The 13,300-nt window shown below is 48.6% G+C and overlaps 1 protein-coding gene across 1 annotated transcript; it reads left to right on the top strand.

Annotated features, from left to right (window-relative positions):
* The first annotated feature begins 2,236 nt into the window (after nucleotides 1-2,236).
* LOC139257622 (probable G-protein coupled receptor 139) lies at nucleotides 2,237-11,268 on the top strand. Its single transcript, XM_070874560.1, has 2 exons — nucleotides 2,237-2,327; nucleotides 10,376-11,268. The coding sequence occupies exons 1-2, from the start codon at nucleotides 2,237-2,239 to the stop codon at nucleotides 11,266-11,268; spliced, it is 984 nt and encodes a 327-aa protein (XP_070730661.1).
* The last annotated feature ends 2,032 nt before the right edge of the window (nucleotides 11,269-13,300 follow it).

The following is a 13,300-nucleotide window of genomic DNA, read 5'->3' as shown; positions in this document are numbered from 1 at the left end:
GGTGATGATGACCTCCTTTTAAACCGGGCAGCCTTTGAGTTGAGGACGGCCTCCTCTTAAAGCGGGCACACTTTGAGGTGTGGATCGCCTCCTCTTAAACCTGGTAGTCTTTGAGGTGAGAATGGCCTCCTTTTAAAATGGGCAGTCTTTGAGTTGAGTATGGCCTCATCTTAAACCAGACAGCCTTTGAGGTGAGGATGGCCTCCTTTTAAACCGACAGCCTTTGAGGTGAGGATGAACCTCCTCTTAAAACGTCCGTCTTTGAAGTGATGATGGCATCCTTTTAAACACGGCAGTCTTTGAGATGCGGATGGGCCTTCTCTCTTACTGGGCAGTCTTTGAGGTGAGGATCGGCTTCTCTTTTGCCATGTATTCCTGGAAGTATTATACAACCTGCCCTTTAACCGTGCAGTTATTGCAGTGCTCATGATCTTTCTCGTTACCAGGACAGTCCCTGCAGTGTTGCTGGGACTTCGCTGTCGGATTGGATGTCTCCATAACCCAGTCCATTGAATGGAGTGTGGGCAGGTACAGCTGGAGCCGCGAGGTCGCTCAAAGGAGCAGCAAGAGATCCTGGAGCGACGTGACTGGTTCCCAAGAGAGGCGTTAGTTCTGGGCCCAGCAGAGGCAAGAGCTCAGGGGCAGCATGGGCAAGCACACGCACACCAACATGTGTGCACAGTGCGTCTTTGCATCAGAGATGGTCTGCAGTCGTCTTTGCTAATCCTTGCCACTGGAACATGAACTACATATGTCAAGTCCGAGTCGTGGCTGGTTGCAACGGTCACTACACCTTAAAACATCCACACACAGTCATCTTCGACCCTTCAACATGCAGTTCGGGTCTGGAATATTAGGTCCTTCATTGACAGATTGTTGAACTCATCCCTTTCTGGCTTGGATGCAAGTCATCCCCGTTATGAAGGACAGCCTAAGAAGATGAAGATGGGAGTTTTTTTTAACGGGGCAGGCCTTGCAATGATGGTGGAACTTCTCTTTATCGGGGCAATCCTTGAGGTAAGTTGCGCCCTCCCTTTATGTTACATATAGCATGCTGGCCAGGATAGGAAGGTTGATGCTTTCGATTTGTTGGCATTAGGCTCAATAAAGCTAGAGGTTACTCTCATGAACGCGACAAGCTTACAGAGAGCTTATTGGAGAGAATCTAGGGAAATATCATAATTAACAGATGGGACAGGGCGACGTTTTGCTTGATGGGCGTGTGGCAGAAGTAGGTGAGAGGATATTTTCAGGAATAATGACACGAAGAACGACCGGTTCCTGAAGTTTTTGGGGGAGGTGGAATGGGCAGGGGAGAGCTCGTTAAGGAAGGAAGAATTGAAAAGAAGCCACTGGCTATCTTGTCTCTCCAGGATTGTCCTTGAGAATTGACCGGTTTTGCCACATGAGAGAAATTTCAGATACAGCTGGAAGTGGTGAGCCAGATCTGGATATAAATATCTCAAGCAGTTGTGGCTAAGATAGTATCATATTTTTGCCCTTGAGCTTGAGAGCGGCATTTTGAGTCCATACGAGGGAAATTAGTAGGGTGGAGATGGTGTGTGACAAGGATATCATCGATGTGAATGAGGGTTTCGTTGAGCAGATCGACAGCTACAGAAATATATTTTGAAATGGACAAGGTTGGGCAATTTGGAGTTCCAAGTTCCATTGTAAGTGACTTGCAAGAGTTTTGTTCTCAGGACCGGATGCTGAACTAAGTCGGGTTGGACAAGGTAATGTGAATAGTGAGGGTTTCACGCCAGTTGTCGGGCATTGGATTGTATGTGACTGATAACATGGCAGTAGAGTGTCCACAGGAAATTGCAAGGTGGAAGACAACAAATGAGAGTCAGAGCGGCCAGACTGCAGGTTTGCTTTTGCTTATCCTTCCCCGTAGTAATTAAAGTATTATTTAGGGCTGTGAGCAGTTTCTCTGTACATCGATGTAACACTGAGTTCAATGTCTTTAGTTACATAAAATGTGCCAGTTTGAAGGGTGTTAACTGAAGCATTTGTTTCAGTGACTGTAATTAGTTTCAGTCTCCGTGGGTTAACTCAAGCAGTTTGTTCAATGACTGTAATTAGCGCCCATCTCCATGGGATCTAATTGGGCCAGAGAGGGATTCACTCTGCTATTAATAAGAGACTCCATTCAGTGTGTTCTACCACATTGTCATTGAGAGCATCACTGCTGTTAATAACTGGAGTCAGCGGCTCTACCCAGAGTGGAAAGATGGATGCCTTTCATGAGCTCCAGTTACGAGCGATCATCCGTGGCATAGAAAAGATATATTATCCGATCCTGGCTGCTTTCGGTGTCACTGGTAAGTCACCATATCATGTTGTAAACCATATCTAGCGGTGTTACAGTATTTTCACCTTGATGTCACAATATCAAGAATCTAATTGCACCCAGAGCTTCACTCTCGCTGCGGGTCTGATAACGTTCCGTGATCCCTTGCTGTGATTTTGTCCTTTCCTCCCGTGTACTGGTCTGAGAATAATGAATGGGAAATATGACCTGCCACTCTTATCTCCATGTAATATAGTCTGATTAAGACCAGCATATTTTGTTAGTTTCTAAACAAGCGAGGTTTCTGATGTTTAGCTTCATAAAGCAGCTCACTGTCTGTGTCTGCACTGAGCACATATATCCTTTCAGACTGATGAGTTCATGGGTTTAGATGACGAAATATTGGAGTAGAATAGATAGCGAATGCTGGTCCTGAGAAAAAGCTAAGATGCACCGTGTGAATGTTTGATACTGTCCATCCGATCCAGCTCATTTAGCAGTCTCACTGTGTACCAGCTCCTGCTGTGTATGGGTCAGTGTTCTCTGTGGTGAGCGTCGGATTGCAGCTTCATTCGTGATACAATAAATTTGGTCTACAGCTACATTTCAATGGCTTGATTTCCAAACGCATCTTTACAATAGAATCCCCAATCCCACCGCCCCGTGCCCGTCAGACAAAGCAGAAGAGAATCTCTTTGAACCTCATGTGACTCTATCCTATCTCCTGCTACCCTTCAGTGTAATTGAACATTATTGATGGTCACTGGAATAAAATGAATGGTGAAATCACTTTATTAAACAACTTCACCGAATCAGTTGAAATTCTCATCAAATCTTACCGCCAGTTAAAGAACTCCAGGTTAGCGCTGGTCGAGTTGGGTTCAGATATTCAATCCATTCTCACCTATAATTACAGCAGTCCAGGTTAGCGCTCATCTAGTTGTGTTCAGATATTTAATTAAATCTCACCATCAATTATAGATCTCCATGTTAGCATAATCTATTTGGAGTCAGTAACTTCAACAAGCGCCAATGTGGTAATTTATATGGATGCCATTGTAAGCAACAGCAGAAGCGGCTACAATCTCACAGCTGGAGCTAGTTTGAACTTTAGGCGATGCTGAAAAACCAGCTATGTGAATTCATCGCCTGTTGTGCACCACGGCCGACGTTGCTTTCTGTTTATACAGGTGTACAAGGAACGGACGGTTAAATATTGTCCATTTTATCCCTTTGTTCATAGTAATAAATAAACCGAGCATCTTTGCCGGGAGAGAAAATCAGAGCTTGTGTGTGGATTCTTCTCACAACATAGATATCATATTATTAGGTAATTTAAAGTAAGGATTATTTGTTACTCGATTGGAGATTCTGTTATTGACAGTCATTTAAATAGTTTTCCACAAAGTGTTACATTCTGTTAATCAGATGTTTCAGATTTGGGCGAAACTTGAAGCACTGTCATGTGTTATGCCTTGTTTCATAATCGTATTGATATATTTAATAGTTGTCCCTTTCTCTCCCCAAAGACTCGCTCAATTCTAGTCCCCGGTTCGACCGAGAATTTCATTCAGCACATTGGGAACTGCACCCGAGTTAATCCCAATTCTGCACAATATCCACTCTCTTTTTCCTCTGGGAAAGAAAGAAGGAAGTAAGGAAAGAAATGAATTAAAGAAAGGAAGGAAAGAATGAAGGAAAGATGGGATAAAGGCACAATGAAAGAAATAAAGACGATTTGAAGTGTAGTTACTATTATAATATAGGAAATGCAAAACCTATTTGTGCTCAGGAGGATCCCACAAACAATGAGATAACTACCAGATTACCTGTTTCAGTAATGTTGATTCAGTGATAAATATTGGTCTGGACAATGGGAAAAACTCCCTGATCTTCATCGAATCAGTGTCCTGGGAATATTTCCGTCCACATGAGAGAAAAGAAGGGGCTTAGTTTAAAGTCTTATTGGAAAGACAGCATGTCAAACTTGACACCACTTCCTCAGAAGCACACTAGAATGCTGCTTAGACCTACAATTCTTAGACTCAGCAACAAGCGACCAGGCATACGGAGTTCTTGAGCAAGGAGACAGAGTCGGGTACGGGGAGAATGACCCACAGAGCTATGGCTTTTCAAGATCTATCTCAAGCGTCACAGAATCATGCATCCCAGTAACTGACTCACAATCCCTCATCACTGCCTACAGGAAGAGTCAATAAATGCTGCTTGTGCCACCGACGACCACATCCCGTTCACCAAAATAAATATCTCCTATGTATTGACAATTCTCCCAATCCCAGTATCTCTCTCCGAATTTTAAACCCTCTCCCCTGGTCACGGACATTCTCTCCCGGAAGAGACCATCTCTCCCAGTCACACACCACCTCTCCCAGCCACAGACGCTCTCTCCCGCTCACAGACCCTCTCTCTCGCTCACAGACTCTCTCTTCGAGTCACAGATCATCTCTCCCGGTCACAGAGTCCCTCTCCCGCTCACACACCTACTCTCCCAGTACCACAGACTGCCTCTCCCAGTCACATACCGTGTCTCCCAGTCAGATACTCTCTCACCCTCAAACACACTCCCTCCTGATCAAAGATCCTTTCTCCCAATAACGGACACTCTCTCCTGGTCACAGAGCCTCTCCCGGGTCAAAGGCCGTCCCTCCCAGTCACAGAAAGTCTCTCCCGGCCACAGACCCTCTCTCCCGGTCACAGACACTCTCTATCGGTCACAGGCACTCTCTCCTAGTCAAAAACCTTCTCTCCCAATCAGATTCCCTTTCTCCCTCTCACAGAGCTTCGCACCCTGTCACATACTTTCTGTCACAGTCAAACACCGTATCTCCCAGTCACAGACAATCTCTCCAATTCACACACCTTCTCTCCCAGTCAGATACTCTATTTCCCACTCACAGACCTTCTCTCCCAGTCACAGACCCTCTGTCTCGGTCACAGATACACTCTCCCGTTTACAGACGCTCTCTACCGATTACAGACCCTCTCTACCAGTCACAGATACTCTCCCCCAGTCACATACCCTCTCTCACGGTCACAGAACCTTTCTTCCGCTCACAGACCTTGTCTCCCAGTCACAGACCCTCTCTTCCGCTCACGTACAGTCTCTCCCGTTTCCAGACCCTCTCTCCCGCTCACAGATATTCTCCCCCAGTCACAGACCCTCTCTCCCGGTCAGAGACGCTCTGTCGCGCTCAAAGACGCTCTCTCCCAATCACACACACACTCTCACATGCTCACAGACCCTCTCCCCCGCTCACAGACCCCTCCCCCCTGTCACAGACACTCTCTGCCGCGCACAGATACTCTCCCCCAGTCACAGACCCTATCTCCTGCTCTCAGACCATCTCTCCCGGTCATAGACCCTCTCTGGTGGTCACCGACCCTCTCTCTCCCAGTCACAGACCCTGTCTCCCGCTCACCGACCCTCTCTGCCTGTCACAGATCCTCTGTGCCGCTCACAGACACTCGCTCCCAGTCACAGACACTCTCTCCCAGTCACACTCCCTCTCTTCAAGTCACAGACTCTCTCTGCCAGTCGAAGAGACTTTTTCCCGCTCACAGACCCTCTCCCATTTAGAAACCCTCTCTCCCGGTCACATATTCTTTCCCCCGGTCACTGACCTCTCTCCTGTCACACTCTCTCCCGGTCACAGACGTCTATCCCGGTCACAGACTCTCACTCCCGGTCACCGACCCTCTCTGCATGTCAACGACCCTCTCTCCCAGTCACAGGTCTTCTCTGAATGTCGCAAAACCCTCTATCCTGGTCACAGAGGCTTGCCCCAGTCATGGACGCTCTCTCGCAGTCCCGGGCCGTCTCTGCCAGTCACAGACCCTGTCCTCCGCTCACAGACCCTCGCTCCCTGTTACAGGCACTCTCTGCCAGTCACAAACCCTCTCTCCCAGTCACAGAACCCCTCTCCCGGTCACCGACCGTCTCCCCCTCCCACGGACTTTCTCTCCCAGTCACAGACTCTCTCTCCCAGCCTCAAACCCTCTCTCACGTTCACAGACGCTTTCTCCCGGTCAGAGAGCCTCTCTCCCTGTCACAGAACCTCTCTCCATGTCACAGACCCGCTGTCCATGTCACAGACCCACTATCCCAATCACAGACCCCCTGTCGCGCTCACAGACCCTCTCTCCCAGTCACAGACACACTCTCCCACTTAAAGAAAGTCTCTCAGTCACAGACGTTCTCTCCCGGTCACAGACCCTCTCTCTCGGTCACGGACAAGCTCTCCCAGTCACACACCTTCTCTCCCAGTCAGATACCATTTCTCCCGCTCACAGACCTTCTGTCTCAGTCACAGACCCAATTTCCCGCTCTCATACCCTCTCTCCCATTCACAGACAATCTTTCCCAATAACGGACCCTCTCTCCCGGTCAAGGACCCTCGCTCCCAGTCCCAGAGACTACCAGCCGCTCACAGACACTCTCTCCCGGTCACAGATCCTCTCTCCCAATAACAGACCCTCTCATCCCAGTCACAGACCCTCTCACCCGCTCTCGCACCCTCTCTCCCGGTCACAGGCCCTCTCTCCCAATAACAGAGCCTCTCTCCCGGTCACAGACCCTTTCTCCCGTTCACAGACCGTCCCTCTCAGTCACAGAAAGTCTCTCCTTGTCACAGACATTCTCTCCCCGCCACAGACCCACTGTCCCAGTCACAGACCCTCTGTCTCAGTCACAGTTCCTCTCTCCCGCTCACCGACCCTCTCTCCATGTCACAGACCCTCTTCGCAAGTCACAGACCCATTCTTCATTTCGCAGACCCTCTCGTCCGCTCACAGACACTCTCTCCCGGTCAGAGAGACTCTCTCCCTGTCACAGATCCTCTCTCCAGTTCACAGACACTCTCCCATTCACACATCCTCTCTCCCGGTCATGGACCCTTTTCCCCGGTCTCAGAGCTCTCGCCGTAACAGACACTCACGCCCGGTCACAGACGTCTATCCCGGTCACCGACCCACTCTCTCACTCAAAGAACCTCCCTCCAGATTGCAGACCCTCTCTCCGTGTGACAGACTGTCTCTCCCGGTCAAGAACCCTCTGTCCCAGTCACAAACCCTCTCACCTGCTCACAGACACTCTCTCCCAGTCAGAGACCTTGTCCTCAGTCACAGATATTCTCTCCCGGTCACAGGTCCGCTCTCCCAGTCACAGACCCCCTCTCCCGGTCACAGACCCACTATCCCTCCCACGGACCCTCTGTCCCAGTCACAGACCCTCTCTCCCAGCCTCAAACCCTCTCTCACGTTCACAGACGCTTTCACCCGGTCAGAGAGCCACTCTCCCTGTCACAGATCCACTCTCCATGTCACAGACCCGCTGTCCATGTCATAGACCCATTCTCCCAATCACAGACCCTCTCCCCCGCTCACAAACCCTCTCTCCCAGTCATAGCCACACTCTCCCCCTCACAGAAAGTCTCTCCGGTCACAGACCCTCTCTCCCGGTCACAGATCCTCTCTCTCGGTCACTGACACGCTCTCCCAATCACACACCTTCTCTCCCAGTCAGATACCCTCTCTCCCGCTCACAGACCTTCTCTCCCAGTCACAGACCCAATTTCCCGCACGCATACCCTCTCTCCCATTCTCAGACACTCTCTCCCAATAACGGACCCTCTCTCCCGGTCACGGACCCAAGCTCTCAGTCACAGAGACCCCCAGCCGCTCACAGACACTCTCTCCCGGTCATAGACCCTCTCTCCCAATAACAGACCTTCTCTCTCAGTCACAGACCCTCTCACCCGTTCTCACAATCTCTTCCCGTTCGCAGACCCTCCCTCCCAATAACAGACCCCCTCACTCGGTCACAGACCCTCTCTCCTATTCACAGGCGGTCCCTCTCAGTTAAAGAAAGTCTCCCCTGGTCACAGACCCTTTCTCCCGGTCACAGACCGTCCCTTCCAGACATAGAGCCTCTCTCCCAGTCACAGACTCTCTCTCCCAGTAGACCCTATCTTTCGGTCACAGAACCACTCTCCCGCTCACAGACCATCTCGTCCCGTCACAGACCCACTCTCCCAGTCACAGACCCTCTGTCTCGGTCACAGATCCTCTCTCCCGCTCACAGACCATCTCTCCATTTCACAGACCCTCTCTCCATTTCAAAGACCCTCTCTTCCGCTCACAGACAGTCTCTCGCGGTCACAGACGTCTATCCCGGTCAGCGAGCATCACTCCCGGTCACGTACTCTCACTCCGGGTCACGGACCCTCTCTCAATGTCATAGGCCCTCTATTCAAGTCACAGACCTTCACTGCATGTCACAGAACCTCTATCCTTGTCACAGACGCTCGCTCCCAGTCACAGAATCTCTCTTCCACTCACAGACCATCTATCCCGGTCACAGACCCTCTCTCCCGCTCACAGACCCTCTCTCCCGATCACAGACCCTCTCTCCCTGTGACAGACCCTCTCTCCCGGTCACAGACCCTCTCACCCAGTCACAAATTCTTTCTCCCGCTCACAGACACTCTCTCCTGGTGAGAGACCCTCTCCCTAGTCACACTTCTTCTCTCCCGCTCACAGTTCCGCTGTCCCAGTCACAGACACTCTCTCCATGTCACCGATCCTCTCTCCCGCTCACAGAACCTCTCTCCAGGTCACAGACCCTCTGTCCCGGTCACAGACCCTCTCTGCCGCTCACAGATACTCTCTCCCGCTCACACACCCTCTCTCCCGGTCACAGACCCTCTCTCCCGCTCAAAGAGTCTCCCTTCCGGTCACAGACACTCGCTCCAGCTCTCAGACCATCTCTCTTGGCCACAGACCATCTCTTCCAATCACAGACCCTTCTCCCGGTCACAGACCGGCTTCCCCCGCTCTCAGATAGTCTCTTCCGCTCTCAGATACACTCTCTCAGTCACAGACCTTCTCTCCCAAACACAGACACTCTCACCCGCTCACAAACCCTCTCTCCCGCTCTCAGACCCCCTCTCCCGGTCTTAGCACCTCTCTCGCGGTCATAGAGCCTCTCTCCCGATCACAATGCATGTCTCCCAGTCACAGACCCTCTATCCCGTTCACAGACCCTCTCTCCCGTTCACACACCGTCTCTCCCGGTCGCAGACCTTCTGTCCCGGTCATACACCGTCTCTCCCAGTTACAGACACTCTCTCCCAGTCACAGACCCAAACTCACGGTCACCGATACACTCTCCATGTAACAGACCCTCTCTGCATGTCACAGATGATTTCTCCCGCTCACAGACTCTCTCTCCCAGTCACAGATCCTCTATCCATGTCACAGAGCCTTTCTCCCGCTCACAGACCCTCTCTCCCGGTCACAAATCAACTCTCCCAGTTACAGATCCTCTCTCCATGTCAAAGACTCTCTGTCCCGGTCACAGACCCTTTCCCCCGGTCACAGACGCACTCTCTGTCACAGACCCTCTCTCCCATTCACAGAATTTCTCTCCCAGTCACAGATCCTCTCGCACTGTCACATAACCTTCGCCCCAGTCACAGATCGTCTCTCCCGGTCACCAACCCTCTCTCCCGATCACAAAGACTCTCCCTCCGTCACAGACCCTTTATTCCGGTTACAGATGCTCTTCCCCGGTCACAGACCCCCTCTCTCCCAAAAACCCTCGCTTGCAGTCACAGACCGTCCATCTCGTTCACAGATCCTCTCTCCCGGATACAGACCCTCTTTCCCAGTCATAGACCCCTTGTTCCGGTTGCAGATCCTCTCTCAATGTCACATACCCTCTCTCACGTTCACAGTCACGGACTACCTCAACGGGTCACAGACGCTATCTCCCGGTCACAGACCGTCTCATCCGATCACATCGAGCATTTGATGATTTATTTTGCGCCGCCGATTACTCTTGTATTATAGCATCCAGTTCCAGGATTCAGTTCACAATTTATTAATGATCTGCCAGTTATATAGCATAATTATAAATCTTGGCTGCAGATCCCGTTACTTTGAAATGTTATTAATGGAAGCAGTAACAAGTTTGGATATTTCACCATTAACTACATCGAACTGCTTATTTTGTTTTCATCCTGCCGTGCTAATGTGTCTCTTTATTTCTCTTCCTCAAAGTTAACGCAGTGACGATTGTGATCTTGTCTCGGGGAAAGTGCGGTCTCTCCAAATGTGTCACTCGATATTTGGTGGCCATGGCAGCGGCGGATCTCCTGGTCATTATCACTGACCTGATACTCAGGCAGATTCCAATTATTCATCGTATGTACATTGTGCTGACCATCCCCGTGTGTAATATCCACGCAGTCCTGCTTTATGCAGCCACAGATTGTTCTGTCTGGTTTACCGTCACTTTCTCCTTTGATCGATTTGTGGCCATTTGCTGCCAGACGTTGAAAACCAAATATTGCACCGAGAGAATGGCAGCTGTGGTTCTGGGAACAGTGACTGTGCTGAGTGGTTTAAAGAACATCCCCTGGTATTTTATGTTTACATCTCAGTACACGCTTTTAGAAAGCAGTTGGTTTTGTTATGTGACTATCCATGTTGCACTTTCACGGGTATGGGGAACAATCGAGTTCATTCAATATATTTTAACCCCAGGGATCCCATTTATTCTCGTTCTGCTGATCAATGCTGTCACCGTCAGATACATTTTAGTGGCCAGCAGAGCCCGGCAAAGACTCCGAGGTCCCAGAAGTGCAGAGAGTCCTCGAGACCCAGAGATGAACGGCAGAAGGAAATCCATCATTTTACTTTTGATGATCTCATCCAATTTCATACTGTTATGGGCGGTGTTCATGCTGTGCTCCATACTGCGTCCGGCCTGCAGTTTCAATTGTCTACCTGTACGCATTCCTTTCTATGTTTGGGAAATGGGATTCATGCTTCAGCTCCTGAGTTGCTGCACGAACACTTGTATTTATGCTGTGACCCAGACTAAGTTCAGAGAGCAGCTGAAGAATGCGGTGAAATATGCCTTCGCTCTAATTATTAAATATATTAAATGATGAGAAGAACTGAATAATTTCCAGCAGTAAAACTCAATTTTGTTTCATGACGCACTCTTCGCATTCTTCCAATGGTCTGTGATACCAACAGTAGTGTCCCTTTTACTCTCTCCCCTGTCTCGCTCTCTCTCTCTCTCTTTCTCTCTACGTCAGTTTTTCCCGTTCACTCTATCCTGCTCTTCCTCTCTCTCGGCCTCTCACTCTCTGACTACTTCCCGAATGAAACGCATTCTGTTCTTTTTTGCGCAAGCAATTAAACTAACAATCCAGCCTATTGAACATAGGACATAAGAAGATAAGAAATAGGAGAAGAAATAGGTAATCTGGCACTTCGAGCCTGCTCCACCTTTCAATAACATTATGGCTGATCTGATCTCGGCCTCAACTCCAATTCCTTGCTTTCTCCACATAACACGTTACTCCCTTATCCTTCAAAAATCTACCTATTTCCACCGTAAATGTATTTAATGACCCCGGCTCCAGAGCTCTCTGGGGCAGAGAGGGTCTGTGGCTGAAAGATTCAAGACCCTCTGACAGAAAAAAATCTTCATTTCCATTTTAAATGGGCGACACCGCATCCTGAGACCATGCCCCCGAGTTCTAGATGCCCCCATGAGAGGAAACATATTCTCAGCTTCTACCCTCTCAAGCCCCCTCAGAATCTTATACGTTTCAATGAGATTACCTCTCATTCTTCTAAACTCCAGAGAGTATAGGCCCACCTGCTCAACCTCTCTTCATCTGACAACCCCTCACATTTTATACACCATCCCCTTGCAATAAATGCCATCATTCCATTTGCTTTTCTAACTACTTGAAAGGACTCATAGATTTCTCAGTACCAGAGCGGTCTGTAATCTATTCTCCTTTTAAATCATAATTTGCTTTTCTATTTGTCCTACCAATTGGAGAAGGTCGCATTTTCCCACAGTATACCCCATCAACGAAATATTTACCCACTCACATTTCTATCTCCCATTGCAGATTATTTGCGTCCTCCTTACAACTTCCTTTCCCACCTATCTTTGTATCATCAGAAAATGTGCAACATTAAACTCGGTCCCTTCATCCAAGACAATAATATAGTTTAGAAATAGTTTGTGGACCGAGGGCCGGTTCCTGCTGCAGCACACTAGTCATTGTTTGCCAACGTGAAAATGACACATTTCCGCAAATATCTGTCTTATTTTAATTAGCCAATCCGCTAACCAAGCTAATAGATTACCCGCAACCCCGCGAGTTCAAATCTTGGCACCTTACTGAATGCTTTCTTGAAATCCGAATACAGGTCATCTTTAGCTCCTCTTGATCCACCCTGCTCGTCACATCCTCAATGAACTCCAGCAACTTTGTCAAACATGGTTTTCATTTCATAAAACCATGCTGACTCTGCTTGACTGCATGATGATTTTCTAAATGTCCTGCTACGGCTCCTTAATAAAGGACTCCAGCATTTTCCCAAAAGCAGATATTTAGCTAACTGGTCCATAAGTTCCTGCTTTCTCTATCCCTCTTTTCTTAAATTGAGGTGTTGCATTTGAAGTTTTCCAATTTGCCTTGACCTCTCTCGAATCAAGAGAATGTTGGTATGTTACAATCAATACATCCAATATCGCTCTCGCCACTTATTTTAAGACCCTACGATGCAGGCCAGTGAACTTATCTCCATTCAGTCCCATTAGCTTACCGAGTACATTTTCTATATTCATAGCTTTTTTAAAGATCCCTTCCCACAATATCTCGTTGATTATTAATTTTTGGAATGTGCTTAATGTCTTCTAACATGAAGACTGATGCAAAATAATTGTTCATATTCTCTGCCATTTCCTTGTTTCACATTATTAATTCCCCAGACTCATTCTCTGCGTGACCAACATGTACTTTCGCTGCTCTCTTCCTGTTTATATACCTGTAGAAGCTGTTGCTTTGGCATGTTTTAACATATTAATGATTGGAATAACGGGTGGAATTCGGTCGGTAAATATAATCTCTCAAGCTGAAGGATTTGAGATTTAAGGTTGTGATTGGAGCT

Source organism: Pristiophorus japonicus, unplaced genomic scaffold (genome assembly GCF_044704955.1).
Source record: "Pristiophorus japonicus isolate sPriJap1 unplaced genomic scaffold, sPriJap1.hap1 HAP1_SCAFFOLD_89, whole genome shotgun sequence".
NCBI classification, from domain to species: domain Eukaryota; kingdom Metazoa; phylum Chordata; class Chondrichthyes; family Pristiophoridae; genus Pristiophorus; species Pristiophorus japonicus.
This window is presented reverse-complemented; position numbering and strand designations above follow the sequence as displayed.

What these genes read in the sequence shown, in the direction of transcription:
- LOC139257622 (XM_070874560.1), top strand. Translation starts at nt 2,237, where the DNA reads ATGGATGCCTTTCATGAGCTCCAGTTACGAGCGATCATCCGTGGCATA. An exon ending in GGCTGCTTTCGGTGTCACTG is followed by an intron (nt 2,328 to 10,375) that starts GTAAGTCACCAT and finishes TCTTCCTCAAAG; the next exon opens with TTAACGCAGTGACGATTGTG.